This window comes from Cololabis saira, chromosome 23 (genome assembly GCF_033807715.1).
Source record: "Cololabis saira isolate AMF1-May2022 chromosome 23, fColSai1.1, whole genome shotgun sequence".
Classification (NCBI taxonomy): domain Eukaryota; kingdom Metazoa; phylum Chordata; class Actinopteri; order Beloniformes; family Belonidae; genus Cololabis; species Cololabis saira.
Window position 1 is genome coordinate 2,451,001 of NC_084609.1, and position 27,007 is coordinate 2,478,007.

The 27,007-nt window shown below is 41.8% G+C and overlaps 1 protein-coding gene across 1 annotated transcript in view; it reads left to right on the forward strand.

The window, feature by feature from the left end:
* shank3b (SH3 and multiple ankyrin repeat domains 3b) overlaps nt 1-27,007 on the forward strand; it is a 146,492-nt gene that overhangs the window by 88,957 nt on the left and 30,528 nt on the right. The window contains exons 5-18 of the mRNA XM_061715197.1: nt 931-1,002; nt 2,385-2,493; nt 6,888-7,039; nt 7,876-8,005; nt 10,860-10,897; nt 10,996-11,112; nt 21,096-21,173; nt 22,242-22,308; nt 22,546-22,765; nt 22,970-23,151; nt 23,234-23,347; nt 24,573-24,648; nt 24,969-25,051; nt 26,853-26,977. Coding sequence (XP_061571181.1) covers nt 931-1,002; nt 2,385-2,493; nt 6,888-7,039; nt 7,876-8,005; nt 10,860-10,897; nt 10,996-11,112; nt 21,096-21,173; nt 22,242-22,308; nt 22,546-22,765; nt 22,970-23,151; nt 23,234-23,347; nt 24,573-24,648; nt 24,969-25,051; nt 26,853-26,977 — 1,563 coding nt within the window. The remainder of the gene's footprint in view (nt 1-930; nt 1,003-2,384; nt 2,494-6,887; nt 7,040-7,875; nt 8,006-10,859; nt 10,898-10,995; nt 11,113-21,095; nt 21,174-22,241; nt 22,309-22,545; nt 22,766-22,969; nt 23,152-23,233; nt 23,348-24,572; nt 24,649-24,968; nt 25,052-26,852; nt 26,978-27,007) is intronic.

Below are 27,007 nucleotides of genomic sequence, written 5' to 3' on the forward strand. Positions count from 1 at the left end.
GATTACTCCTACCCCCTACCTGGAGGAGTACCCGCTCCCTCCGATTACTCCTATCCCTTATCTGGAGGTAAAGTAATCTGATTACTATCCCCTAATGAATGCTGAAGGAGTACCCGCTCCCCCCGATTACTCCTATACCTTATCTGGAGGTAAAGTAATCTGATTACCCCCTACCTGAAGGAGTACCCGCTCCCTCCGATTACTCCTATCCCCTATCTGGAGGTAAAGTAGTCTGATTACTCCTACCCCCTACCTGAAGGAGTACCCGCTCCCTCCGATTACTCCTATCCCTTATCTGGAGGTAAAGTAGTCTGATTACTCCACCTGAAGGAGTACCCGCTCCCTCCGATTACCCCTATCCCCTACCTGGAGGTAAAGTAGTCTGATTACCCCTATCCCCTACCTGGAGGTAAAGTAATCTGATTACTATCCCCTAATGAATGCTGAAGGAGTACCCGCTCCCTCCTATTACTCCTATCCCTTATCTGGAGGTAAAGTAGTCTGATTACTCCACCTGAAGGAGTACCCGCTCCCTCCGATTACCCCTATCCCCTATCTGGAGGTAAAGTAGTCTGATTACTATCCCCTATCCCTTATCTGGAGGTAAAGTAATCTGATTACTATCCCCTAATGAATGCTGGAGGAGTACCCGCTCCCCCCGATTACTCCTATCCCTTATCTGGAGGTAAAGTAATCTTATTACTAATGCTGAAGGAGTACCCGCTCCCTCCGATTACCCCCATCCCCTACCTGGAGGTAAAGTAGTCTGATTACTATCCCCTACCTGGAGGTAAACCTGCTCCTGATTACCCCTATCCCTGATGACATCACTGATGACATCACTGATGACATCACTGAGTGATTAATAGACTGAATTTAAGACGTTATTCTTTTTTAACGTCATGTATTTTTTTGTATGTTTTTGTCCAGTTTCGTTATAAAAGGAGAGTTTATACGCAGAGCTACGTGGACGACAAGCAGCTAGCAAAGCTGCACACCAAGGTAACACACCTGTAAACACACACCTGTACACACACACACACACACACACACACACACACACACACACACACACACACACACACACACACACACACACACACTCACACACACACACACACACACACACACACACACACACACACACACACACAAACACACACACACACACACACACACACACACACACACACACACACACACACACACACACACACACACACACACACACCTGTAAATACACAAGACCCGCCATTGCTGCAAATAAAATAAAAGCTGCAAATATAAAGAAACGACGCAAATAAAAAAGCCCCAACGGAAGTGAATTACCAGGGACTATTTTTGCCGATGCACCGGTGTTAAATTAAACATTAAAAATGACACGTAGCAACGTTGAACACTAACCTTTTCACTTATTTTCTCGTTCGTTGTTCTTCTTATTCCTCGCTCTTCTTATTTCTTCCTTTTCACTTACGTCCTCTTCGTCTTCTTCTTCTCCTCTCACGTAAAAAACACCCTGGTGCATCAGCAGAAATAGTCCCCGGTAATTCACTTCCGTTGTGGCTTTTTTATTTGCGTCCTTTTTTTTATTTGCAGTGATTCTTTTATTTGCAGCAGCGTTTCTTTTATTTGCAGCGTTTCTTTTTAATGCAACATTTCTTTTATTTGCAACATTTCTTTTTATTTGCAGCGTTTCTTTCATTTGCAGCGTTTCTTTTTATTTGCAGCATTTCTTTTTATTTGCAGCAGCGTTTCTTTTATTTGCAGCGTTTCTTTTATTTGCAGCGTTTATTTTATTTGCAGGGTTTCTTTTATTTGCAGCGGTGTTTCTTTTATTTGCAACGTTTCTTTTTATTTGCAGCGTTTCTTTTTATTTGCAGCAGCGTTTCTTTTATTTGCAGCGTTTCTTTTTATTTGCAGCAGCGTTTCTTTTATTTGCAGCGTTTCTTTTTATTTGCAGCAGCGTTTCTTTTATTTGCAGCGTTTCTTTTTATTTGCAGCAGCATTTCTTTTATTTGCAGCGTTTCTTTTTATTTGCAGCAGCGTTTCTTTTATTTGCAGCGTTTCTTTTTATTTGCAGCGTTTCTTTTATTTGCAGCGTTTATTTTATTTGCAGCGGTCTCGGCCAGCGTAGTACATGACGGGAAAACACGTATTCCTCCCAAGACGAAGCTAAACCTGGAACAGTTTTTAAACATTCTTTTCTTTTAAACATTCTTCTTTTAAAAAAGATAATAAAAACACAAAAAAACTTGAAACTTTCTCCGTATCTGGTTCCTCCAGGCCAACCTGAAGCGCTTCATGGAACACACACCTGTACACACACCTGTACACACACCTGTACACCTGTAATGGTTTTTAATCGTTCTTGTATGTTATTTCAGGCCAACCTGAAGCGCTTCATGGAACATGTTCACCAGAAGAATGTTGAGAAACTCTCCAAGTGGCTGGAGAAAGGTCTGGACCCCAACTTCCACGACTCGGACAGCGGAGGTGAGAACGTAGTAGCCACCACTTCCAGGAAGTAGCCACATCTTGCAGGAAGTAGCTAGAGCCACATTCAGCACATCTGGATGTAAAATGAAATGAAAGACGACAGCGTGGCGTCAACGTGACATCAGATCACAGATGAGTTTAGTTTAGTTTAGTGTATTTAAGGATCCCCATTAGAAGCACACAAATGTGACTCTAGATCAAATGATTCCCAGAGTTCAGAGGTCAAACGCTGCCTGATGGAAGAGATAACGCTGAATCATCCAATTAGACTCTAACATAAAAAAATGTTAAGAATTGTGACCAATGAGATAGAAGCAGCAAGCTAGCTGGCGACCGCTGTCTGGGTTAATGCTAAATAACGGTAAATTATATAATATTTTAAGGACAAAAACCATAAAACTCAAAGCTAGATGTATCTCTTTGGTAACCATGTGGAAATATTTACCGTATCGGCCCCAAAATCAGACTGAAATAAAACTGAAAAAGTGTTGGTCGTCTTCCATTCAGTCTGTAGCTAGAACAGTCTCATAATTCACAAATGCACAGAACAATTCACACGTGCGTAGGACAAGATACACAAATGCATTTTTGATGCTACACAAATATAACCTGATTTACAAACGTTTTTTTTTGTCTGTGACCTGCGCTGGATTTGCGTGGGACGTTTGTGACTTTTGAGACTTTTGAGAATTTTGAGACTTTTGAGACTCCCCTGACGAGACTCGATCCACAAATACGTTTTTTTTTTAACATGGAAGGATCTGCAATCAATCAGATGTCTTCCTTTGTTTCAGCCAATCATAAGAGAGCACTCCACGCTAGGGTTGCCACCTTTCAGAAATAGAAATAAAGGACGCCCTGATTTCAGCAGCGCAGGAGCCAAAAAAAAAAAGCCCCTAAACTTCTAAACTGAATAAAAATGTGTTTATTTTATATGAAAAAACTAAATGCTTTGATTTAAAGTTTAAAGTGCTTTAATAGCATTGAACTTGCATGACTGTACAGACAGACAACCATACTAGCAACTGAAATATCCTCCTATTCTACGTATGTAACATCAGCCCAGATGTAGAATATAGATACAGTTGAAGAATATGGTGTAAAGGTTCATTTATTTCAATAATTCAACTAGAATATGGTGTAAAAGTGAATTTATTTCAATAATTCAACTAGAATATGGTGTAAAAGTTAATTTATTTCAATAATTCAACTAGAATATGGTGTAAAAGTTAATTTATTTCAATAATTCAACTAGAATATGGTGTAAAAGTTAATTTATTTCAATAATTCAACTAGAATATGGTGTAAAAGTAAATTTATTTCAATAATTCAACTAGAATATGGTGTAAAAGTTAATTTATTTCAATAATTCAACTAGAATATGGTGTAAAAGTTAATTTATTTCAATAATTCAACTAGAATATGGTGTAAAAGTTAATTTATTTCAATAATTCAACTAGAATATGGTGTAAAAGTTAACTTATTTCAATAATTCAACTAGAATATGGTGTAAAAGTTAACTTATTTCAATAATTCAACTAGAATATGGTGTAAAAGTTAATTTATTTCAATAATTCAACTAGAATATGGTGTAAAAGTTAATTTATTTCAATAATTCAACTAGAATATGGTGTAAAAGTTAATGTATTTCAATAATTCAACTAGAATATGGTGTAAAAGTTAATGAAAATACGGTACAAATCGCGTCCCGTATTAGTTCAATACGGGACGCAACATTTTTTTCTCAAATAAAGGACAATTCTGTATTTTACGGGACGGGTGGCAACCCTAACCCCACCTGGGGGACGATTTACTCTAAACCAATCAGATTAAAGGGGCGGAGACTCCTGCTGTTTGAACTGCGTTCACTTAGAAAAGTGATTAATATTTGGAGTTGGTGGAGTAAAGATAAATAAACCAGACAGTAAAGATAAATAAACCAGACAGTAAAGATAAATAAACCAGACAGTAAAGATAAATAAACCTGACAGTAAAGATAAATAAACCAGACAGTAAAGATAAATAAACCTGACAGTAAAGATAAATAAACCAGACAGTAAAGATAAATAAACCAGACAGTAAAGATAAATAAACCTGACAGTAAAGATAAATAAACCAGACAGTAAAGATAAATAAACCAGACAGTAAAGATAAATAAACCTGACAGTAAAGATAAATAAACCAGACAGTAAAGATAAATAAACCTGACAGTAAAGATAAATAAACCAGACAGTAAAGATAAATAAACCAGACAGTAAAGATAAATAAACCAGACAGTAAAGATAAATAAACCAGACAGTAAAGATAAATAAACCAGACAGTAAAGATAAATAAACCAGACAGTAAAGATAAATAAACCAGACAGTAAAGATAAATAAACCAGACAGTAAAGATAAATAAACCAGACAGTAAAGATAAATAAACCAGACAGTAAAGATAAATAAACCAGACAGTAAAGATAAATAAACCAGACAGTAAAGATAAATAAACCAGACAGTAAAGATAAATAAACCAGACAGTAAAGATAAATAAACCAGACAGTAAAGATAAATAAACCAGACAGTAAAGATAAACTAGACAATTTCCTCGCAGAAATTCCGAGAGTGCCACGGCGGCTGCTGCACATTTGTGTACATTATTGCATTTTGCAAGCAATAAAGGTGAAGGACTCACATATCGGCCAATCAGAAGAAGGGGCGGGGCTAATTTTCACCAATGAAGTCAAGGACTCAAAACTAAGTCCAATGACACCACCCATGACCCTGTATGTCAAACCATTCAAAAGATATTGGACTTTAACGTATCGGCCAATCAGAAGAAGGGGCGGGACTAATTTGTATATATAATATACAAATGTAAATATTTATATGTATAATAATAATAATATATATATCCCATGAACCTGTTCCCAGCAGGACTGGGGATCATCTAAGGTCAAAAGGTCAGGGTTCAGATTTCTCTATTTTCCAGGTTAAAGTATATGAAGTCTGTACTGACTGGGTCATGTGACCAGGTCTGGGTCAGTCTAATCAGTACAGCTGAGCTCTGGTTGCTAGGGGCAACAACAACCTCGACATGAGGAAGGTTCCGGGTTGGTTGTGAGAAAACCCCAGATTTTGCCTTGTGACAAGTTCTCAAACAACTCTGATTTGTGAGAAAACCGTAGCTCCTAGCAGAAAGATAAAGACATCGTGAGAGACACAGAACCTGGCAGATTCTGACAATCTTAATTTTATTCAGATATTCCTTAAAATGTGTTAGTAACGGCAGTGAGAAAAACAAAGTGAGATTTTTTTGAAGAAAACTTTTGATTATATTGCATTAAATGGGGACTGAGGCAGGAATTGGCGCAGGTTTAACCCTCCCTGTTTAAATTTTGTGCATACCCCGCCTGTCAAAGTCACATTTTATGAATCCCAACATCGATGTCTACATTCTGACCAAAAATTATCTGTCCAGCTTTTACGGTTTGGCCGTGAGCTCGAGTTACAAATAAAAATTAAAGTCATTTTTTTACTGTCTCTGCCACTCTAGAAAATTAAAGCTCCACTCTAAATTTGACAAAAAAGTTATTTCCAGTCCTCGCTTGAGGGCTCATATCTTGAAAAGTGTACATTTTAGGAAAAAACAGTTTCTACGTGCAAGTATGAGAAAGATACGTGACTCAGAAAAAAGGTGATTTTTTTTTTTAACTTCCTTCCAGCCACAGTGTTACATTCTGCCCCATTCACTTACATGGGAAAATCTCCCCATTAGTTTGGAAATTTGGAAATGTTTTTGCACTTCGTGCAAAAACTATTTGTGCCATCGCTCTGAAAATCCACAGGACTGTAGTTAAATTCAGGGCCTACAACTTTCTAAATCGCTTCAGAATTTTTCGAGTAACGGTGTGCGAGTGGTGAGGCCCCAAAGTTCTCCCAATGCGTTACGGATGGCGCTAAAAGTGCACGTTTTTGCACGTTGCGCAAAAACGTGCATGCCAATCGCTAATAAAAGTCATACCAATCTATTCCCACTTAAGGCGCACGTTTCTACGTTTTTACTTTTCGCGTTTTCTCAAAGCTGCGGGACTAGTTACGCACCGAAGTTTGTCCGGAAAATGAATAATAAACGCGCAGGATAACATTAGTTACACACTACTCCTCCATCGCTATTGCATAGCGATGGAGGAGGAGAATAAACAAGACAGCAACACGGGTGGAGAGGAAATCACTGCTCTGCTTTTATTCTGATCTCGTAAAGAAAACGAGATGTTTGTCGGACCGTTCAACCAGAATCAGTCTCCTGTGTCTCTGTCTCTCAGTCTCCTGTAACTTTGTCTTCCAGAGTGTCCCCTGACGTTTGTCCTTGTCCCTACAGAGTGTCCCCTGACGTCTGTCTTTGTCCAACAGAGTGTCCCCTGACGCTGGCCGTCCAGCTGGAGGACAGCTGTGACATCATCAAGGTCCTCCGGAGTGGGGGGGCGCACCTGGACTTCAGGACGAGGGACGGAATCACCGCCCTGCACCGGGCGGTGCTGTGTAGGAACAGCCCCGCCCTCACGGTGAGGCCCCGCCCCCTTAAACTAGCCCCGCCCTCACGGTGAGGCCCCGCCCCCTTAAACTAGCCCCGCCCTCACGGTGAGGACACGCCCCCTTAATGTAGCCCCGCCCCTTTATACTAGCCCCGCCCCCTCAGTCTAAACACTGCTCTGTAGGAACAGCCCCGCCCTCACGGTGATGCCCCGCCCCCTTAGACTAGCCCTGCCATAAAGGATCTCCATTAGCGGACGCCACAACCAAAGCTCGTCTTCCTGGGGTCCAGACAATAAAATACTAAATCAAACATACAATCTCAATTCATAAAGTACATTAAAAACATTTTAAATAAAATTACAATTAAGAAATAAAGAAAAACATCACACAAATCAAACATAATTTGATGAATAAAGTACTGTCATCTGCATAGAGTCAGATTTAGGGAACATACTCCACCACTATTTGCCCCCCGAGTGTTATATAAATGAATATTTGAACAATAAGTTACATTATTATAGAGAAATGTTAATAATTCTATGGTAACATGTAGGTAAGTAGAAATCCTCAACCCTCAGCCAGGAGAGACGTTCATGCATTTCTGCAGGACTGGTTATTTGAGAACGACCAGGAAAAACCAGGAACAACCAGGAACAACCTGGTCCTGGTTCTGGTTCTGGTCCTGGTTCTGGTCCTGGTTCTGGTCCTGGTCCTGGTTCTGTTCCTGGTCCAGACCCTGCTGGACCTGGGGGCCTCCCAAGGACAGCCGAGGCCTGACCCCCCTGTAACCTTGTCCTCTCTGTTTCCCTGGTTCCTGGTCCTGGTCCTGGTCCTGGTCCTTCCTCGGGTCCCGGTCCTGGTCCAGACCCTGCTGGACCTGGGGGCCTCCCCGGACTACAAGGACAGCCGAGGCCTGACCCCCCTGTACCACTCCTCCATGGTGGGCGGCGCCCCCTACTGCTGCGAGCTGCTGCTGCAGGACCACGCCTCCATCGGTACGGAGTCCTCTGATTGGTTGTTATTTTATTACCACGCCTCCATCGGTACGGAGTCCTCTGATTGGTTGTTATTTTATTACCACGCCTCCATCGGTACGGAGTCCTCTGATTGGTTGTTATTTTATTACCACGCCTCCATCGGTACGGAGTCCTCTGATTGGTTGTTATTTTATTACCACGCCTCCATCGGTAGAGACTCCTCTGATTGGTTGTTATTTTATTACCACGCCTCCATCGGTAGAGACTCCTCTGATTGGTTGTTATTTTATGACCACGCCTCCATCGGTAGAGACTCCTCTGATTGATCAAGAAAAAAGTAGAAATTTCGAGATTAATGTTGAAATGTCGAGAAAAAAGTTGAAATTTCGTCAATAAAATTGAAATTTCGAGAAAAAAGTCAAAATGTTGAGAAAAAAGGCGAAATGTCGAGGAAAAAAGTCAAAATTTCGATAAAAAAGTCGAAATGTTGAGAAAAAAGTAAAAATTTCAATAAAAAAGTCAAGATTTCGATAGAAAAGTCGAAATGTCGATAAAAAAGTCAAAATTTCGTGAATAAAGTTGAAATGTCAAGAAAAAAGTGATTGGTTGATGTTATTTTATTACCACGCCTCCATCGGTAGAGACTCCTCTGATTGGTTGTTATTTTATTACCACGCCTCCATCGGTAGAGACTCCTCTGATTGGTTGTTATTTTATTACCACGCTTCCATCGGTACGGACTCCTCTGATTGGTTGTTATTTTATTACCACGCCTCCATCGGTAGAGACTCCTCTGATTGGTTGTTATTTTATTACCACGCCTCCATCGGTACGGACTCCTCTGATTGGTTGTTATTTTATTACCACGCCTCCATCGGTACGGACTCCTTTTATTGGTCAAGAAAAAAGGTGAAATGTCGACAAAAAAGTCAAAATTTCGAGAAAAAAGTCGAAATGTTGACAAAAAAGTCAAAAATTCGTGAATAAATTTGAAATGTCAAGAAAAAAGTCAAAATTTCATGAATAAAGTCGAAATGTTGACAAAAAAGTCAACATTTCGAGAAAAAAGGCGAAATGTCGAGAAAAAAGTCAAAATTTCGAGAAAAAAGTCAAAATTTCGAGAAAAAAGTCGAAATGTCCAGAAAAAAGCCAAAATTTCGTGAATAAAGTTGAAATGTCGAGAAAAAAGTCAAAATGTTGACAAAAAAGAGAAAAAAGTCGAAATGTCGAGATTAATGTTGAAGTACAATTTGATAAAAAAGTTGAAATGTTGAGAAAAAAGTCAAAATTTTGTGAATAAAGTTGAAATGTCAAGAAAAAAGTCGAAATGTCGAGATTAATGTTGAAGTACAATTTTGAGAAAAAAGTCGAAATGTCAAGAAAAAAGTCAAAATTTTGTGAATAAAGTTGAAATGTTGATAAAAAAGTCAAAATTTTGATAAAAAAGTCGAAATGTCGAGAAAAAAGTCAAAAATTCGTGAATAAATTTGAAATGTCATGAAAAAAGTGATTGGTTGTTATTTTATTACCACGCCTCCATCGGTACGGACTCCTCTGATTGGTCTTTATTTTATTACCACGCCTCCATCGGTACGGACTCCTCTGATTGGTTGTTATTTTATTACCACGCCTCCATCGGTAGAGACTCCTCTGAATGGTTGTTATTTTATTACCACGCCTCCATCGGTAGAGACTCCTCTGATTGGTTGTTATTTTATTACCACGCCTCCATCGGTAGAGACTCCTCTGATTGGTTGTTATTTTATTACCACGCCTCCATCGGTAGAGACTCCTCTGATTGGTCCATGTTATTTTATTACCACGCCTCCATCGGTAGAGACTCCTCTGATTGGTTGTTATTTTATTACCACGCCTCCATCGGTAGAGACTCCTCTGATTGATCAAGAAAAAAGTAGAAATTTCGAGATTAATGTTGAAATGTCGAGAAAAAAGTTGAAATTTCGTCAATAAAATTGAAATTTCGAGAAAAAAGTCGAAATGTTGAGATTAATGTTGAAGTACAATTTTGAGAAAAAGTTGAAGTGTCGAGAAAAAAGTCGAAATGTTGAGAAAAAAGTCGAAATGTCGAGGAAAAAAGTCAAAATTTCGATAGAAAAGTCGAAATGTCGAGAAAAAAGTAAAAATTTCGATAAAAAAGTCGAAATGTTGAGAAAAAAGTAAAAATTTCAATAAAAAAGTCAAAATGTCGAGAAAAAAGTCGAAATGTCGAGAAAAAAGTCAAAATTTCGTGAATAAAGTTGAAATGTCAAGAAAAAATTTGAAATGTCGAGATTAATGTTGAAGTACAATTTTGAGAAAAAAGTTGAAATGTCGAGAAAAAAGTAAAAATTTCGTGAATAAAGTTGAAATTTCGAGAAAAAGTAAAAATTTCGTCAATAAAGTTGAAATTTCTAGAAAAAACTCAAAATGTCAAGATTAATGTTGAAGTACAATTTCGATAAAAAAGTGTAAATATCGAGTAAAAAGTTGAAATTTTGATGAAAAAGTTGAAATTTTGAGAAAAAAGTTGAAATTCTGAGAAAATAGTTGAAATGGCGAGAAAAAAGGCGAAATGTTGAGAAAAAGGCGAAATGTCGAGATTAATGTTCAAGTACAATTTCGATAAAAATGTCGAAATGTCGATAAAAAAATTCAAAATTTCCTGAATAAAGTTGAAATGTCGACAAAAAAGTCGAAATGTTGAGATTAATGTTGAAGTACAATTTCGATAAAAAAAGGTGTAAATATCGAGAAAAAAGTCGAAATTTCGACTTTATTCACAAAATTTCGAGTTTATTCTTAAAATTGTGTTTCAACATGCTATGTATTCCTGCTGCTGTGCTGACGGTGGTTGTTGTTGCCATGGTTACAGGCATCACGGATGAGAACGGCTGGCAGGAGATCCACCAGGTGAGACCCCGCCCCCTCAGGTGAACCGGTCCAGGTACGAGCTCCGTATGAACCTTAACTCTAAACTCTTAACTCTATAAACCCTTAAAAACCTGCAGGCCTGCCGCTTCGGCAACGTGCAGCACCTGGAGCACCTGCTGTTCTACGGGGCCGACATGAGCTCCCAGAATGCATCAGGAAACACGGCCCTGCACCTGTGTGCTCTGTACAACCAGGTAACACTCACACTCTTCTTTATTCATTCATTTATTCATTTATTAGGAATTCCCATGAGTTCTCACCAATGTTGGGACTAACAGTAACTCTGTTAGTTTTGCAGTAACTAATACTCTAACTCAGCGGTTCTAGACCTTTTTTCCTTGTTCCTACTTGTGTGTAAGACCAGCCGCCCCCGACCCGTACGTACCAGCACCAAAAGAGTAAAGTGATTCGTTAAAAATCTTTAACTGAAAAACATTAACATTAATTATGTTTTTTGATACATTTCTCTTTGGTTTACCCTGTACAGATATTACTTTTTTTTCCTCACCTTCATTTTGTGTCACAAATGTATCAAATACGCACAAAAACATAAAATCATTTCTGAAAAATGTCTCTTTTAATATGAGAGCAACATTTTTCTACATGTTTCCTTCAACAACTGTCAGAGTAGTAGTATGAATAAATAAAATACTACGCGGGTTTATACAGACTTGGATTACAGTATTCCATTAGGTTTGTTATTATGATTTTTTTATTTATTTAACATGCGCAAATATAATTTTTACAACTATATATCCTCAAAGCAGACAAAGATTTGCGCCCCCAGAGATCTCTGGCGCCCCCCAGGGGGGGGGAGGACCCCAATACTCTAACGCATTACTTTTTAAATTCAGTAACTCAATTACCGTTACCAAGCGCAGTGTTGTGCATGAACGCGTTCAAATGAACGCGTTCATTGAACACGTTCATTTCTGTGAGAACGTTGAACTGAACGCAACATATTTACAAATAAAGAACTTGAACGTGAACTTGTTAATTCTGCAGATCACGAACTGGAATTTGAACTGTTCAGATTATGTGAGTTTCAGCTTCACTGTTTAGGTCCAATTATTACAGAATAATCCTTCTTATTTCATCAGCGGACGGCGCGCACATTTTTAAAATGCTCGACGAGCCCGGTGCAGTCTTTACGAATGTAGCTGATTTATGGTTCCGCGTTTCACCTACGTACGCGGCGTGCGGACCGTATGGTTCGCTTCGCCGCGTACCTTACGCCGTAGTCTTCGCCGTCGATTTAACGTGGAACCATAAATCAGCCTTGACGGGTGAAGAGAGACGTTGCAGTCGCAGCATCAGATGATGATCCGCTTATCATTATCTGCAGGAATTTTACACACCGTCTCCCAAAGAGTCTGACGGTAGAAATGTAACCTTTCTGTGAAGATTATGTCCTCCTGCGCTGAGAAAACAAGTCAGAGCGTCGTGCTCGTCAACTTCAAATTAGAAACATCATGTGGAGTTAAAGCATCAGTGTGAGGAAATATCTGCGAGTCCTTAACAATAAAAAAAGTTCCCAGAAAGACCAAGAGGTCTGATTTCCCAGTGACAGGTAGACACATTGATAATGCACTACAATGTTGGAGATTTACAGCCTCTGAATAAAGTTGAAACGCCACTAGGACAATACATGATTGTTTACAGCAGGGTCTCCAACCCTGTCCTGCATGTTTTACATGTTTCTGCATCATCACACCTGATTCTAATTAATGGCCGTCATCAGCTTGTCATCCAGGTCTGCACAAGTCTGTTAATGACAGTCATTTATATCAGGGTTCTGAGGGGAAATATCTAAAACATGCAGGACAGGGTCCTGAGGACCAGGGCTGAAGACCACTACAACAGTTTTAGGATAGGGGGGCATTTCATTCGTACTTCTCACCTAAACATATTGAAATGAACTGAATTTGAACTAGTTCAAAATGAAAATGGTGAACTGTGAACGTGAACTGTTCATTTTTAAACTATGTGAACTGAACTTTGAACTAGTTCATGAGAAGTAGGAACTTGCACAACACTGACCAAGCGGTCGTTACTCCGTTATTTCTGCAGCTACAGTGAAGCTTTCTCTGCACTAGGAGACCAGAGGAAACGTAGTGTTTATTCAGAAACATGACGGTCGTGGCCGAGAGAGAAAGAGTTTCACAACGTGGAGATTCTGTCATTACAGTAATCCCTGGTTTTTCACGGGGGTTACGTTCCAAAAAGAACCCGTGATAAGTGAAATCTGCGAAGTAGCAACCTTTTATTTTATAAAAGGCTTCAAATTGTGGAGATCAGCCAGTATGTCCCTGCTCTTCTTCTGAGCCGCTGATCCCGACTCCTAAAGCCTCTAAAGGTGCAGGCGAGTTTTAGAGAGAAGAACATAGTTATGGGTCGTTGTTGTCGATCTTTTTACTTCTTATAAACCCACATGCCACCATGGATTATATCTGAGACTGTAATGAACGATTCCTCGACGGTTCCTGAGCTGCTGCTGAAGCTCATTGGCCGTCCTCAGCTTGTTGCTAAGCAACCAACGTTATTGACACAGGAAGTGAAGAAGGAGAGTAGCAACCTATAATGTTAAAATTTCCTATAATTTAAAAATTTCCTGAAAATGTAATAAAATTTGCACCTAACTCAATCGAAAATGTAATAAAACCCAATAATGTAATAACTTCAATAATGTAATAACTTGCCCAATAATGTAATTAAAGATCCTGACTGATATTGTAATAACATTTTTACCAATAATGTAATACCTTATTACGTTATTGGGAATTTATTACATGCTACTCAAAGTCTGTAATTTAACCCAATATTCATTCTAGTGTTTCAAATCCAGCGTATAAAACATTTTTAGATAATTAAAACACAAAATGTAGAACTCTGGACTGAAAATTAACATAATATTACATTATTTGTCAAGTATTACATTATCAGTTTTGGAGAAGAAAAAAAAGACCCACCTGAAAATGTAATAAATTCCCAATATTTTATTCCATTATTGGTGAAGTTATTACATTATTGGATTTTATTACATTTTCGATTGAGTAAAGTGCAAATTTTATTACATTTTCTGGCGTTATTACATTTTCAGGAAATTAAGACATTATAGGAAATTATTAAATTATAGGAAATTATTACATTTTAGGAAATTATTACATCATAGGAAATTATTACATTATAGGAGATTATTACATTATAGGAGATTATTACATTATAGGAGATTATTACATTATAGGAGATTATTACATTATAGGGTGCTACAAGGAGAGTGTTTAGGAGGTTATGGGAGGTCTTTAGTTTTCTTTAGGTGCTTTCAGGAGACGTAGAACGTCACAAAAACTGGGATATTAATTATTTTGGAAACACCAATGACAGAGCTGTCAGGGTTTATCTGCAGCCTGTGCAAAAAAAAAGAAAATTAAAGCTGCAAGCAGCGATGAACGGGCCCTCGCACTCACGGCCACCGCCCCCCATAAGCATATCAGAAACGACACCACCCAGGACTCTCTATGTCAAACCATTCAAAAGTTATAGCAGAAAAAAGGGACAACCAATTAGAAGAAGGGGCGGGGCTAATTCAGGCCAATGAAGGTCAAGGACTCCATACAGAATCTGATGACACCACCCACGACTCTCTTTGTCAAACCATTCCAAAGTTATAGCAGAAAATCGGGACAACCAATCAAAAGAAGGGGCGGGGCTAATTAAGGCCAACGAAGCTTAAGGACTCATTACAGAGTCCCATGACACCACCCACGACTTCCTATGTCAAACCATTCAAAAGTTATGGCAGAGAATAGTATTCTAGGGGGCGCTGTTGAGCCGTTAGGCTACGCCCATTAATACAAACCATGAAATATCAAATTTATCACCAGGTCTGGCTTGCATGCGAAATTTGGTGACTTTTGGAGAACTATCAAATATGGACCAATCACATGGAGGGGGGGCGAACCTTTTGGCGTCTAGCGTCGCCACGGTAACCCTTTGAAAGAGAAAAGTAATGCGTGATGTCGCAGGATGGAGACGCACATTTTGATGTATAACACACCTGGGCGCACGTTACGGTTCGGGCTGAATTAACTGCCGAAGGAATGGAATAAATTTCGCCAAAATGACACAATTTATTCAAAATGGCCGACATCCTGTTCGGTTTCGGCCATGGCTCCAAGAGACTTTTCTTTAAGTTGTGCCATGATACAGGTGTGTAGCGATTTTCGTGCATGTACGTCAAACCGTATTGTGGGGCTTGAGGCCCAAAGTTTTCCGGGGGGCGCTGTTGAGCCATTTTGCCACGCCCATTAATGCAAACCATGAAATATCAAATTTATCGCCAGGCCTGGCTTGCATGCCAAATTTGGTGCATTTTGGGGAACTATCAAATATGGACCAATCAGATGAAGGGGGGGGTGCGCTTGTTGGCGTCTAGCGTCGCCACGGTAACACTTTTGAAAGAGAAAAGTAATGCGTGTAGTCGCAGGATGGAGACGCACATTTTGATGTATAACACACCTGGGTTCACGATACGGTTCGGGCTGAATTAACTCTCGAAGGAATGGCATATATTGCTCCAAAATTACGCGATTAATTCAGAATGTTCAAAATGGCCGACTTCCTGTTCGGATTCGGCCATGGCGCCAAGAGACTTTTCTTTTAGTTGCTACATGATACAGGAGTGTACCAATTTACGTTCATGTACGTCAAACCGTATTATGGGGCTTGAGGCGCAAAGTTTTCTCTGTCTGAACCAACCAGATGAAGGGTGGGCGCGCTTTTTGGCGTCTAGCGTCGCCACGGTAACGCTTTTGAAAGAGAAAAGTAATGCGTGGTGTCGCAGGATGGAGACGCACATTTTTATGTATAACACACCTGGGTGCACGTTACGGTTCGGGCTGAATTAACTGCCGAAGGAATGGCATAAATTTCGCTAAAATGACACAATTAATTCAAAATGGCCGACATCCTGTTCGGTTTCGGGCATGACCCCAAGAGACTTTTGTTTAAGTTGTCCCATGATACAGGTGTGTACTGATTTTCGTGCATGTACGTCAAACCGTATCGTGGGGCTTGAGGCACAAAGTTTTCAAGGGGGCGCTGTTGAGCCATTTTGCCACGCCCATTAATGCAAACCTTTAAATATCAAATTTTTCGCCAGGCCTGACTAGGGTGCAAAATTTGGTGACTTTTTGGGAATGTTAAGGGGGGCAAAAAGGCCTTCACTTTGTCAGGAAAATAATAATAATAATTAAAGCTGCAAGCAGCGATGAACGGGCCCTCGCACTCACGGCTACCGCCCCCCATAAGCATATCAGAATGACACCACCCATGACTTCCTATGTCAAACCATTCAAAAGATATAGCAGAAAAAAGGGACAACCAATCAGAAGAAGGGGCGGGGCTAATTCAGGCCAATGAAGGTCAAGGACTCCATACAGAATCTGATGATACCACCCACGACTCTCTATGTCAAACCATTCAAAAGTTATAGCAGAAAATCGGGACAACCAATCAGGAGAAGGGGCGGGGCTAATTTTCACCAATTATGGTCAAGGACTCAATACCGAGTCCCATGACACCACCCACGACTCTTTATGTCAAACCTTTCAAAAGTTATGGCAGAGAAAAGTATTCTAGGGGGCGCTGTTGAGCCGTTAGGCCACGCCCATTAATGCAAACCATGAAATATCAAATTTATCGCCAGGCCTGGCTTGCATGCAAAATTTGATGACTTTTGGGGAACTATCAAATATGGACCAATCAGATGAAGGGGGGCACGCTTTTTGGCGTCTAGCGTCGTCACGGTAACACTTTTGAAAGAGAAAAGTAATGCGCGTAGTCGCAAGATGGAGACACACATTTTGATGTATAACACACCTGGGTGCACGTTACGGTTCGGGCGGTATTAATTGCCGAAAGAATGGCATAAATTGCGCCAAAATTACACAATTAATTCAAAATGGCCGACTTCCTGTTCGGTTTTGGCCATGGCGCCAAGAGACTTTTCTTTAAGTTGCGACATGATACAGGTGTGTGCTGATTTCCGTGCATGTACGTCAAACTGTATTGTGGGGCTTGAGGCACAAAGTTTTTCGGGGGGCGCTGTTGAGCCATTTTGCCACGCCCATTAATACAAAACATGAAATATCAAATTTATCTCCAGGCCTGCCTTGCATGCAAAATTTGGTGACTTTTGGGGAACTATCAAATATGGACCAATCAGATGAAGGGGGGGTGCGCTTGTTGGCGTCTAGCGTCGCCACGTTAACACTTTTGAAAGAGAAAAGTAATGCACGTAGTCGCAGGATAGAGACGCACATTTTGATGTATAACACACCTGGGTGCACGTTACGGTTCGGGCCGTATTAATTCTCGAAGGAATGGCTCATATTGCTCCAAAATTACGCGATTAATTCAGAATGTTCAAAATGGCTGACTTCCTGTTCGGTTTCGGCCATGGCGCCAAGAGACTTTTCTTTTAGTTGCGACATGATACAGGTGTGTACCGATTTTCGTTCATGTACGTCAAACCGTATTATGGGGCTTGAGGCGCAAAGTTTTTTCTGTCTGAACCAACCAGATGAAGGGTGGGCGCGCTTTTTGGCGTCTAGCGTAGCCACGGTAACGCTTTTGAAAGAGAAAAGTAATGCGTGTTGTCGCAGGATGGAGACGCACATTTTGATGTATAACACACTTGGGGGCACGTTACGGTTCGGGCCGTATTAACTGCCGAAGGAATGGCATAAATTGCGCCAAAGTGACATGATTAATTCAAAATGGCTGACTTCCTGTTCGGTTTCGGCCATGTCGCCAAGAGACTTTTCTTTAAGTTGTGTACTGATACAGGTGTGTAGCGATTTTCGTGCATGTACGTCAAACCGTATTGTGGGGCTTGAGGCACAAAGTTTTCCGGGGGGCGCTGTTGAGCCATTTTGCCACGCCCATTAATGTAAACCATTAAATATCAAATTTTTCGCCAGACCTGAGTTGCATGCAAAATTTGGTGACTTTTTGGGCACGTTTAGGGGGGCAAAAAGGCCTTCCTTTCGTCAGAAGAAAAAAGAAAGAAAGAAAGAAAAAAAATTCCTACAGATACAATAGGGCCTTCGCACTGAAGGTGCTCGGGCCCTAATAAAAATTCCTGCAAATACAATAGGGCCTTCGCACTGAAGGTGCTCGGGCCCTAATAAAAGAATTGCACCTTAATAACGAGGCTAGACAGGTTAAATAACAAAACGCCTGCTAATAAACACCGAGAAGAATCATAGACATTCTTATTCCTCACAAAAGTAACGCATTTAATACACACTAACTATACATTAATGCATGTTGAACTGTGCGTTCCATGAACTTTAAAGTAATGTGAGGTTTCTCAGAGTTTACTGCTAATCAGATAAATCTCAGTTTCCATAACATCGTTCTGTCAGTAACAAGAGTAACATGTAAAATAACATCAGGCATGTAATGTGTTGAAGTTATCAACATTAAAACCATTTACCGGGAGAGAACTGGTCCCAGAACTGGTGCTGCTCCCTCCTGTGGTCAGAGCCGGTACTGCTCCCTCCTGTGGTCAGAACCGGTACTGCTCCCTCCTGTGGTCAGAACCGGTACTGCTCCCTCCTGTGGTCAGAACCGGAACTGCTCCCTCCTGTGGTCAGAACCGGTACTGCTCCCTCCTGTGGTCAGAACCGGTACTGCTCCCTCCTGTGGTCAGAACCGGTACTGCTCCCTCCTGTGGTCAGAACCGGTACTGCATCGTTCTCGTGTCTCTGGTGAGATTTCCTCAGGGAGGTCGAGGGTCAACAGGGTGAATCTGCTCCGACCTCGTTGCTCATCTTTCAGAATCAGAATCAGAATCATCTTTATTGGTTTCCAGGTTCCAACTTTGTCCAACAAGGAATTTGACTCGGGTAATTTCGCTCTTTAGGCTGTTAACTTATGTTTATGTTTATTGAAGGATCCCCATTAGAGACACATGACTGAGCCTCTAGTCTTCCTGGGGTCCTGAATAAAACAAATACAATACAAATGTACAGCTAAAAATACAATTTAAAATAAAAACAGAAAATAAAAATAAAAAATAAAATAAAATACAAAGAACACAGATACAAAGAACAAATTCACATTATAAATCAAAAGAACAGATTTACAAATCACAGTTATGTACTTGGCAAATTGGCTAGGTATATCTTGATATTCTTTTTGAAAGTAATTTTGCTATGTATTGTAGAAAATATATTTTTGGGCAGTGCATTCCAGAGGGTTATTGACCTATATATACCAGTATGTTTCAGACAGTTTGATTTAGGTGTTGTTTGTATTCTTATGTTACCAGAAGCTGCTCCCCTGGTGTTGTAACCATGTTCAGAAGTCATTTCTAACTGGTGAGCCAAGCTATACGGCTTGCCAGTGGAAATAATGTTCCGCAGTAGCATTATAAGACTCACTGCTAATTTCTTTTCAACCATTAGCCATGCCAGATGTTCATGCATATAACTAATACTTGTCATGTATGAACAGCCTAATGCCAGACGAGCCGCTTTATTCTGCGCAATCTGCAACTTTTTCAAATCAGATTGTGTAGCTGATGACCAGATAACAGGGCAGTATTCTAAATGAGACAAAACCAAAGAATGAATAACAGATTTCATTATCGAGGGAGTGATGAAAGCAGAACACTTCCTAGTCATACCAATTCCTCTTCCCATTTTGACGACAATATTATTTATATGTTTGGACCAAGATAGAGAGCTATCTATAGTTACTCCCAGAAGTTTTATAGTGTTCACCTGTTCTAACTTGTTGACATATATACAGATAAACATCTAAGGTGCAGCAGTTTGAGGTAGAAAAATGACAGCTCTGAATAAAATAACATATATACAATTATACAAAACAAATTATACAAAAAATTATACGTGAAAAAAAAGTGAGAGGTGCAGCAGAGCGAGGCAGACGTGATTATTACCGAAAGGTGCTTGTTACAGCATGTACTGATATTGGCCCGGTTTCCCAGATCAGTTAAGAAGCTCTTAACAGCAAAAGGCTTCTTTCAAACCTGCAAGATTCTGTTTAATAGTGAAAAAGGTCAAGCAGCTAAATAAACTTCAGAATATTCCGTTTTACTAGTCACGAGGATACAACGTGGTCCTATATGCTGATCGTTAAGTTGATTTCTCCTTTCGTCCATCTTTCACATTTAATAAAAACAATACATTTCCTCATTGTTCTCTTACCAAGACTACTTCTTATTTAGTTCCAGTCTTGTTTTCACCAAAAAGGGTCATTGAATTATATTTATCATCTTAGTTTTTCATTATAACACACATAACGCACATGCAGCAGGGAATTAGTGCGTTAGGTAGCAGTGCTGCGTGTGAAAATGCGCTGATAGTGATCGGTGATCGATTTGCCTGTGATGAAGAATTTTGACAGATTGGCCCCCCTGCAGGGGGAGGTCGCCCCAGTCCTACCTCCTGCAGGGCTTTGAACTGGACTCAAGACCTTTTGAGGTAGCTCCAACTTCCTACCCAACTTCCTACCCCCCGGGCAGATCCCGACACCTGGAAGTTGGTTCAAACAGACATGAATCAAGAGAGCACCCCATGGGGTGATTTGGAGGTCTGTGACAGTCATGCCAAATGTCTGATAATGACATTTGGCCCGATTCACATCCGACTGTAAATTACTTTTTGTCTCTCGCCTGATTCGTGTATTCCTGCATTTTTTTGTTAAACTCCTTGTATAAGAATCTGGTTACAACGTCACTCGAGGTCAGCATTTCTACCAGACCCCTGGTTTGTGTAGACGTGCTCACCGCCGGCTAAATAAAACCTCATAAAACCACAAAGCGGACTTCTGAACTGGTTTGATACATTCCTCAACACCTGGCATCGATTGATTTGGTTTCAGAACCGGACAGCTCCTCCAAAGAGCTTCTGAAAGAGCGAAACTAAAGGACGGTGTTAAGAAGTCATCTGGGAAACACCCGTATCTTAGGGAACCTTCTTAGTTGAAACCTTCTTTGAACCTCTCTTAAATCCTTAAGAGAGGTCGGATCTGGGAAACCCGGCCATTGTCAGCAGTTGCTATTGCTATTATTATTGCACGTGATTGGTATCTTTGTTCTGATCCTGGTTCTGGTTCTAATCTGGTTCTGGTTGTGGTTCTGCAGGACAGCTGTGCCAGAGTTCTGCTGTTCCGAGGAGCCAACAAGGACATCAAGAACTACAACAACCAGACGGCCTTCCAGGTAAATCCACCTGTAAATCCACCTTTAACCCTCAGTAAACTCCACCAGGTAAACTCCACCCACCCTCAGGTAAATCTACCTCTAAAGGCTGAGTTAAGATAAGATAAGATAAGACAATCTTTATTGTCTCCCTTGAGAGAAATTTGTCTTGGACAAAACTAGAGACTCCAGAGTTATGGTTGAGTTATGGTTCTGCATCAAAACAACGCTGTGCCTACGGCGTGTGGTAGGGTAGCTACACGCCTTCACTGACGCCGTCACTAACGTCACCTCCCAAAAATTGTAACTCCGCGTGGAGGCGACGCAGACCAAACGCAGACAAGAGGGCTGTGATTGGTTAGCTTGGAAGCAACGCTTCTCCGGTTTCCGATTTGAAACAGTCGTGAACTTTCAGCCTCTTTTCTTCGTGTATGTGATTTTTTTTGTTTTGTTTTTTTGCACAATAGTTGTCCTTATTTCTTTGATTCACTGTGACCGGAAAAGTCGGATAAACCATTCAGAAAAAGATCGCTAACTAGCGGTCGCGGGGGGGAACTGCACCGCGGAGAAATGGAGTGACGGAGAAGTCTGAAGGTTCGTGACGCCGTCACCGTGACGCCGTCGTGAACCTTCAGACTTCTCCGTCGTAGGCAAGGCGTCGATTTGACGCAGAACCATAACTTAGTCTTAACCCTCCTGGTCACCGGCCCAAACCAGTCAGACTGATGTACGAATCATCTTTCCTCTGCAGCTCCAATCGCTGCTCGGCTCAAGGTTCTGGCACAATGTTTGTCAATGGAGAGAATAACATGTACATTAAAAAACAAACTCTGGATGTACGAGGAAATCTGGAAACCGTTTATTCAATTCATTAAAAAGGAGATATAGGGAGGAGGAAAACGCAGGGAAGGAAACCTAAATATCAAAAAGGGCTGAAGCTCGGAGGGGAAGGGTCTTGGAGTAGCTAGTTCTCAAAGATCACAACGTTTTAGGACTGATGTCTAAATCAGAGCAGAGGTTTATAATATTATATATTATATAGGTTTGGTGGCCGAACTGAAATCAGACTCTTTTACTTCCTGTGTGCAGGTCGCCATCATCGCTGGAAACTTTGACCTGGCTGAAATCATCAAGATCCACAAAACATCCGATGTTGGTGAGTTTAGACACATCTGGATTATATAGTACGTAGCTTAAACACGTCTGAATGATACGTGTGTGACTCTTCTATCTACAAATATATTATATATAAATAAAGTACATTTATATTTACAGTCATGCTAGTCCCAATGGCTAGTTGTTAAGAGTCTGTCCATGCTAACGTTGGCCTTCCATGCTAACGTTGTCTATTCCTGCTAACGTTGTCATGCTAACGTCGTCTGTTTCCAAGCAGTTCCCTTCAGGGAAACTCCGTCCTACACGAAGCGCCGGCGGTTCGGCTCGTCGCGGACGCTAGCAGGAAACGGCCTGTCGTCTCCGCGGTCCCTGATTCGCTCGGCCAGCGACAACGCCCTGGAAAGCCCCGCCTCCTCGCCCGGCCCCTCCCTCCAGAGCCTGGAGACGCCGCACGACACGGCCACGCACTCGCTGAGACGGCACCCGCGGCGCCTCAGGTAGGCCACGCGTCTTATAATTAGGGTCGTCTTATATTCGGGAAAATAAGGTATTTATTTGGTATTCTGGTCTTTATTCCAACAGTTTCCTGATGAATAAGTGAATATTTAGGGTACCGTAATGGGCCGAATATAAGATGGATCGTCTTATTTTCAGGGTCGTCTTATGTTACGGTATTTCATATCTGCTGTGTCGTCCTTTAGCCCCGGCGGCGGTGGCGGCGGCCATGTTGAGAGCAGCCCCCCACCCTCGCCCCCCCCCACGCCCCAGATGAGGAAGAGGAGGCTCTACAGCGCCGTCCCTGGACGCACCTTCATCGCCACCCGGTCCCACGTCCCCCAGGGAACCGGAGAGATCCAGCTGCACCGAGGAGAGAGGGTCAAAGGTCAGGGGGGGTGTTCCTAGTCCGGGGGGGGGGTCCTATTCCTGGTCCTGACCTGAACCTGAACCTGTCTTCTTGTCTCCAGTCCTCTCTATCGGCGAGGGCGGGTTCTGGGAGGGAACCGTCAAGGGAAGGACCGGCTGGTTTCCTGCCGACTGTGTGGAAGAAGTTCAGATGAGGCAGTACGACCCGCGGCTAGGTGAGTAGCCCGCTAACACGCTAGCAGTATGACCCGCGGCTAGGTGAGTAGCCCGCTAACATGACGGGGGGATCCTGGACACAGTACATCCAAGTGATCGCTGCGGCTTCGTGGCGCTCAAAACCCGGAGACTGCGTTGGGGGGGCTGATAAGAGGGGGATGTGGTTACCAGCAAGTGTGTGTTAGCGATGAGTCTGTGAAACTTTGCCCCAGAGCTGCTCCTCAGCCATTGTCCTTGATGTTATCAGACGGCTCGGTCAGTTCTGAAACAGGTCCACAGATGTTCCTGAGAGGGGAGGGCTAGTGGGGGCAGAATCACCTTGTTTACATTCCACCAGGGAGATTGTGACCAGAGCGATCAGCCAAACCGCTCTGTCAAGGTCAGATTATAGAATCAAAAATTATATTGAAAACAGACAGACTCAGTAATTCTCCGTCTGCCTTCAGTCTCTGGTTCATCAATGGCGACTCCAATCAGACGAATTTGTGATCAATTCCCGCCAAGCCGAGCTTCCAACTTCTCCAAGGTCTTATCCATCTTGCCAATGAGCTCAAAGACGCCGCCAGCCTGCGATTCTGTTCAAGAATCACATCCAGCTTACGGCTTTGCTCCCCCAGCGTTAAAGTCTGAGTGTTGATCACCTTGCTTGATCCTTCAGCCACGTCCGGCAGCTCTGAAAGAGCCAGAACAGCTGTCGACGACTTACGCGTTTGTTGATATGCAAGGAATCCCCCCACTCCAGAAATCCTGTTATCATAAATCCAATTATGAAGCATCTTCAACGTCCTCGACAGACAGAATCACCAAACACAACGGTTTCCAATGTTTCCAGGAATCCATTGTGTATCCGTCAAAAAATGTCCCATCGGGGCAGGAGGGCTCCCTTACCCGCTGACTTCTCGTCGCAAAAATTTGGTCAATTGTGCTGAGAGACCAGTTAATCAATTCCATGATTGTAGAGTTTGGGAGGAGTGAAAAGGAGAGACTCTGAAGACGAGACAGGACAAAAACAGTAGCAGGGAAGATAGATAAGGGAGAGGAGCAGAGAAGTGTTTGCCTTCGTCGAGAGACGGAAGAAGAAGCCCCGCTAACATGCTAGCAGTACGACCCGCGGCTGGGTAAGAACCCCGCTAACACGTTAGCACCCATGACTCGGTCAAACGGGTCACATGACTCAGACAGGTCACATGACTCGGTCAGGTCACATGACTCTGTGTGTTTCAGAGACGAGGGAGGATCGCACCAAGAGGCTGTTCAGACATTACACTGTTGGATCGTACGACAACTACACCTCCTACAGGTGAGATGCAGCACTACACTGTCAATCAATCAATCAATCAATCAATCAATCAATACAGGTGAGATGCATCACTACACCTGTCTATCAATAACCTTGAATTTCCTGTTGCTGAAATGTGCTACAAATAAACTTGCCTTGCTAAATATGTTAAAACTTATGCTCGCTAATTTAACCACCTCTACAAATGATATAACATGATGTCTAGTGTAAATTATTTATGTATGTTATGTTACTTTTATTATAAATTAATTCCTGTCATTTTTGTAAGTATTAATCAGTGAAATGTAGAAGAGAAGAACTCAATCTTTCCTCGGTTTCAGCGACTACGTGATCGAGGAGAAGATGGCCGTCCTGCAGAAGAGAGACAGCGAGGGATTCGGCTTCGTCCTCCGAGGAGCTAAAGGTAGAGAAGGAGGGATGGAGGGAGGATAAAAGAAGAGAAGAAGCACAAATAGAGTCAACATAAAAGGTCTCTAAGGGTTTTTAGCCCATATAGAGACAATATCACTAACAACTGGAGGAAACAAGGCTTTGTGTGGGAGTCCAATAGAAAGTGACGTCTAAAGTGAGACCATGTTTTAATACTGGAAGCCACTGTAGAAGAAGTAGAAAAAAAGAAAAGCTGGATAGAGTAAAGCCCAATCCCAATACTCCCCCTACTTTCTACCACTAGCCCTAAAAAAGAAGGGACAGAATTTAGGGCCCTTGAAATCTTCCCAGGTCTGTCCCAATTCTCCCACTACTCCTACTTTCAACACCACCACTAATATCAGGAATCTGAGAGACAAAGGCTGTTTTAATTTCAGCTGTAGCTGTTAATATGCCACTTTATTAAGTTTTAATATTTTTTCAGGCGTAAAAGTAACCGTTAAGATCCCCAACCTGGGCTCAGTTTATCCAAATAACGCCTGTTAAGAAATTTGATCCGATGTTTTGGGAGATGAGAAGAGCCGCCGGCTCGGAGCTGCAGCAGCTGTCACCATGGTAACAGCTGCAGCAGCCGGAATACAGACGTGATCGCCGGGTCAACCTGCACCGTCGTCCCGGGGGAGAAACCTGCAGCTCTGTGGAGAATTACCGCTGGCTGAAATAAATCATTTGGGAAGATAAATGTTGGTTTAATAGATGAAATCTAACAGTTGTAGCTACGCCTGTTAAGAAATTTGCTCTGAAGATTTCGAGATTTCTGCCTGCCGGCTCGGGAGCTGATTTATGGTTCTGCGTTAAATCGACGCAGAGCCTACGGCGTAGGGCGTAGGGTACGGCGTAGGGTACGGCGTAGGGCGTAGGGTACGGCGTAGGGCGTAGGGTACGGCGTAGGGTACGCGGCGTGCATCGCCGCGTAACCTACGCCGTAGGCTCTGCGTTGGTGTAATGCGGAACCATAAATCAGCCTTTGTTCTGGCGAGGTTTGAAAAAGACTTTGCAACAACCAGCAAACGAGTGATTATGTACATTCACTGAGTGAATATTATGAAAGTAAAATATATATTTCTCACTAGAAATGTAATCAAAACACATTTTTATGCAGAAACTAACTCAAAATATAGATTGTATTCACTAAAAAATAAGAAATGTCCGCCATGTTTTTTTTTTTTTATTCAGTCCGCAAATGACGACGAAAAGCATTCTGGGAAATTTTTCTGTCCCAAGAAAACTAGTGAGTATCTGAAAACACTCGATCCGTAGGGACAGATTCAGCCACTACCCTAGTTTTCTTCACTAGCCCTAGGTGAAAAGAGGAATTGGGAACCACTGCCCTCACGGGAGCGCGCAAAATTTAGGGGTAGGGCTGAAAAGTAGGACTAGTGAGAGTATTGGGACAGGGCCTAAAGCTTTGTCCAAAGTAAGGTGAACCCTAACCCTAACCATGATGGAGGAACCTTAATATCTCCATAATTAACCCAAAAAGTCAAATTTCTAATACTTTTTTGCTTTACTTTTTACATATCTACTTTACAAAAAAACAAAAGAGGAAGGAAAATGGCAAATTTTTCGTCCGACCATCTCGACATTATTACGACTCTGACTCTCAAGATGCAGGGAGAGCAGAACCTGTTGGGTTTGATTGATTGGTGGATAATTTGCAGATAACTGTGAGATCAGTGTTGGATCTGGTGTCTCTGTAGAGTCTTCATCTCCTCTCCTCTGTCCTCCTCTATCTCCTCCGTCTCCTCTGTCCTCTGTTTCTCCGTCTCTGGCAGCCGAGACGCCCATCGAGGAGTTCGCCCCGACGCCGGCGTTTCCCGCCCTTCAGTACCTGGAGTCCGTCGACCAGGGGGGCGTGGCCTGGAGGGCGGGGCTTCGGACCGGAGACTTCCTCATAGAGGTAATGAGTTGACCGTCCAGCAGGGGAAGA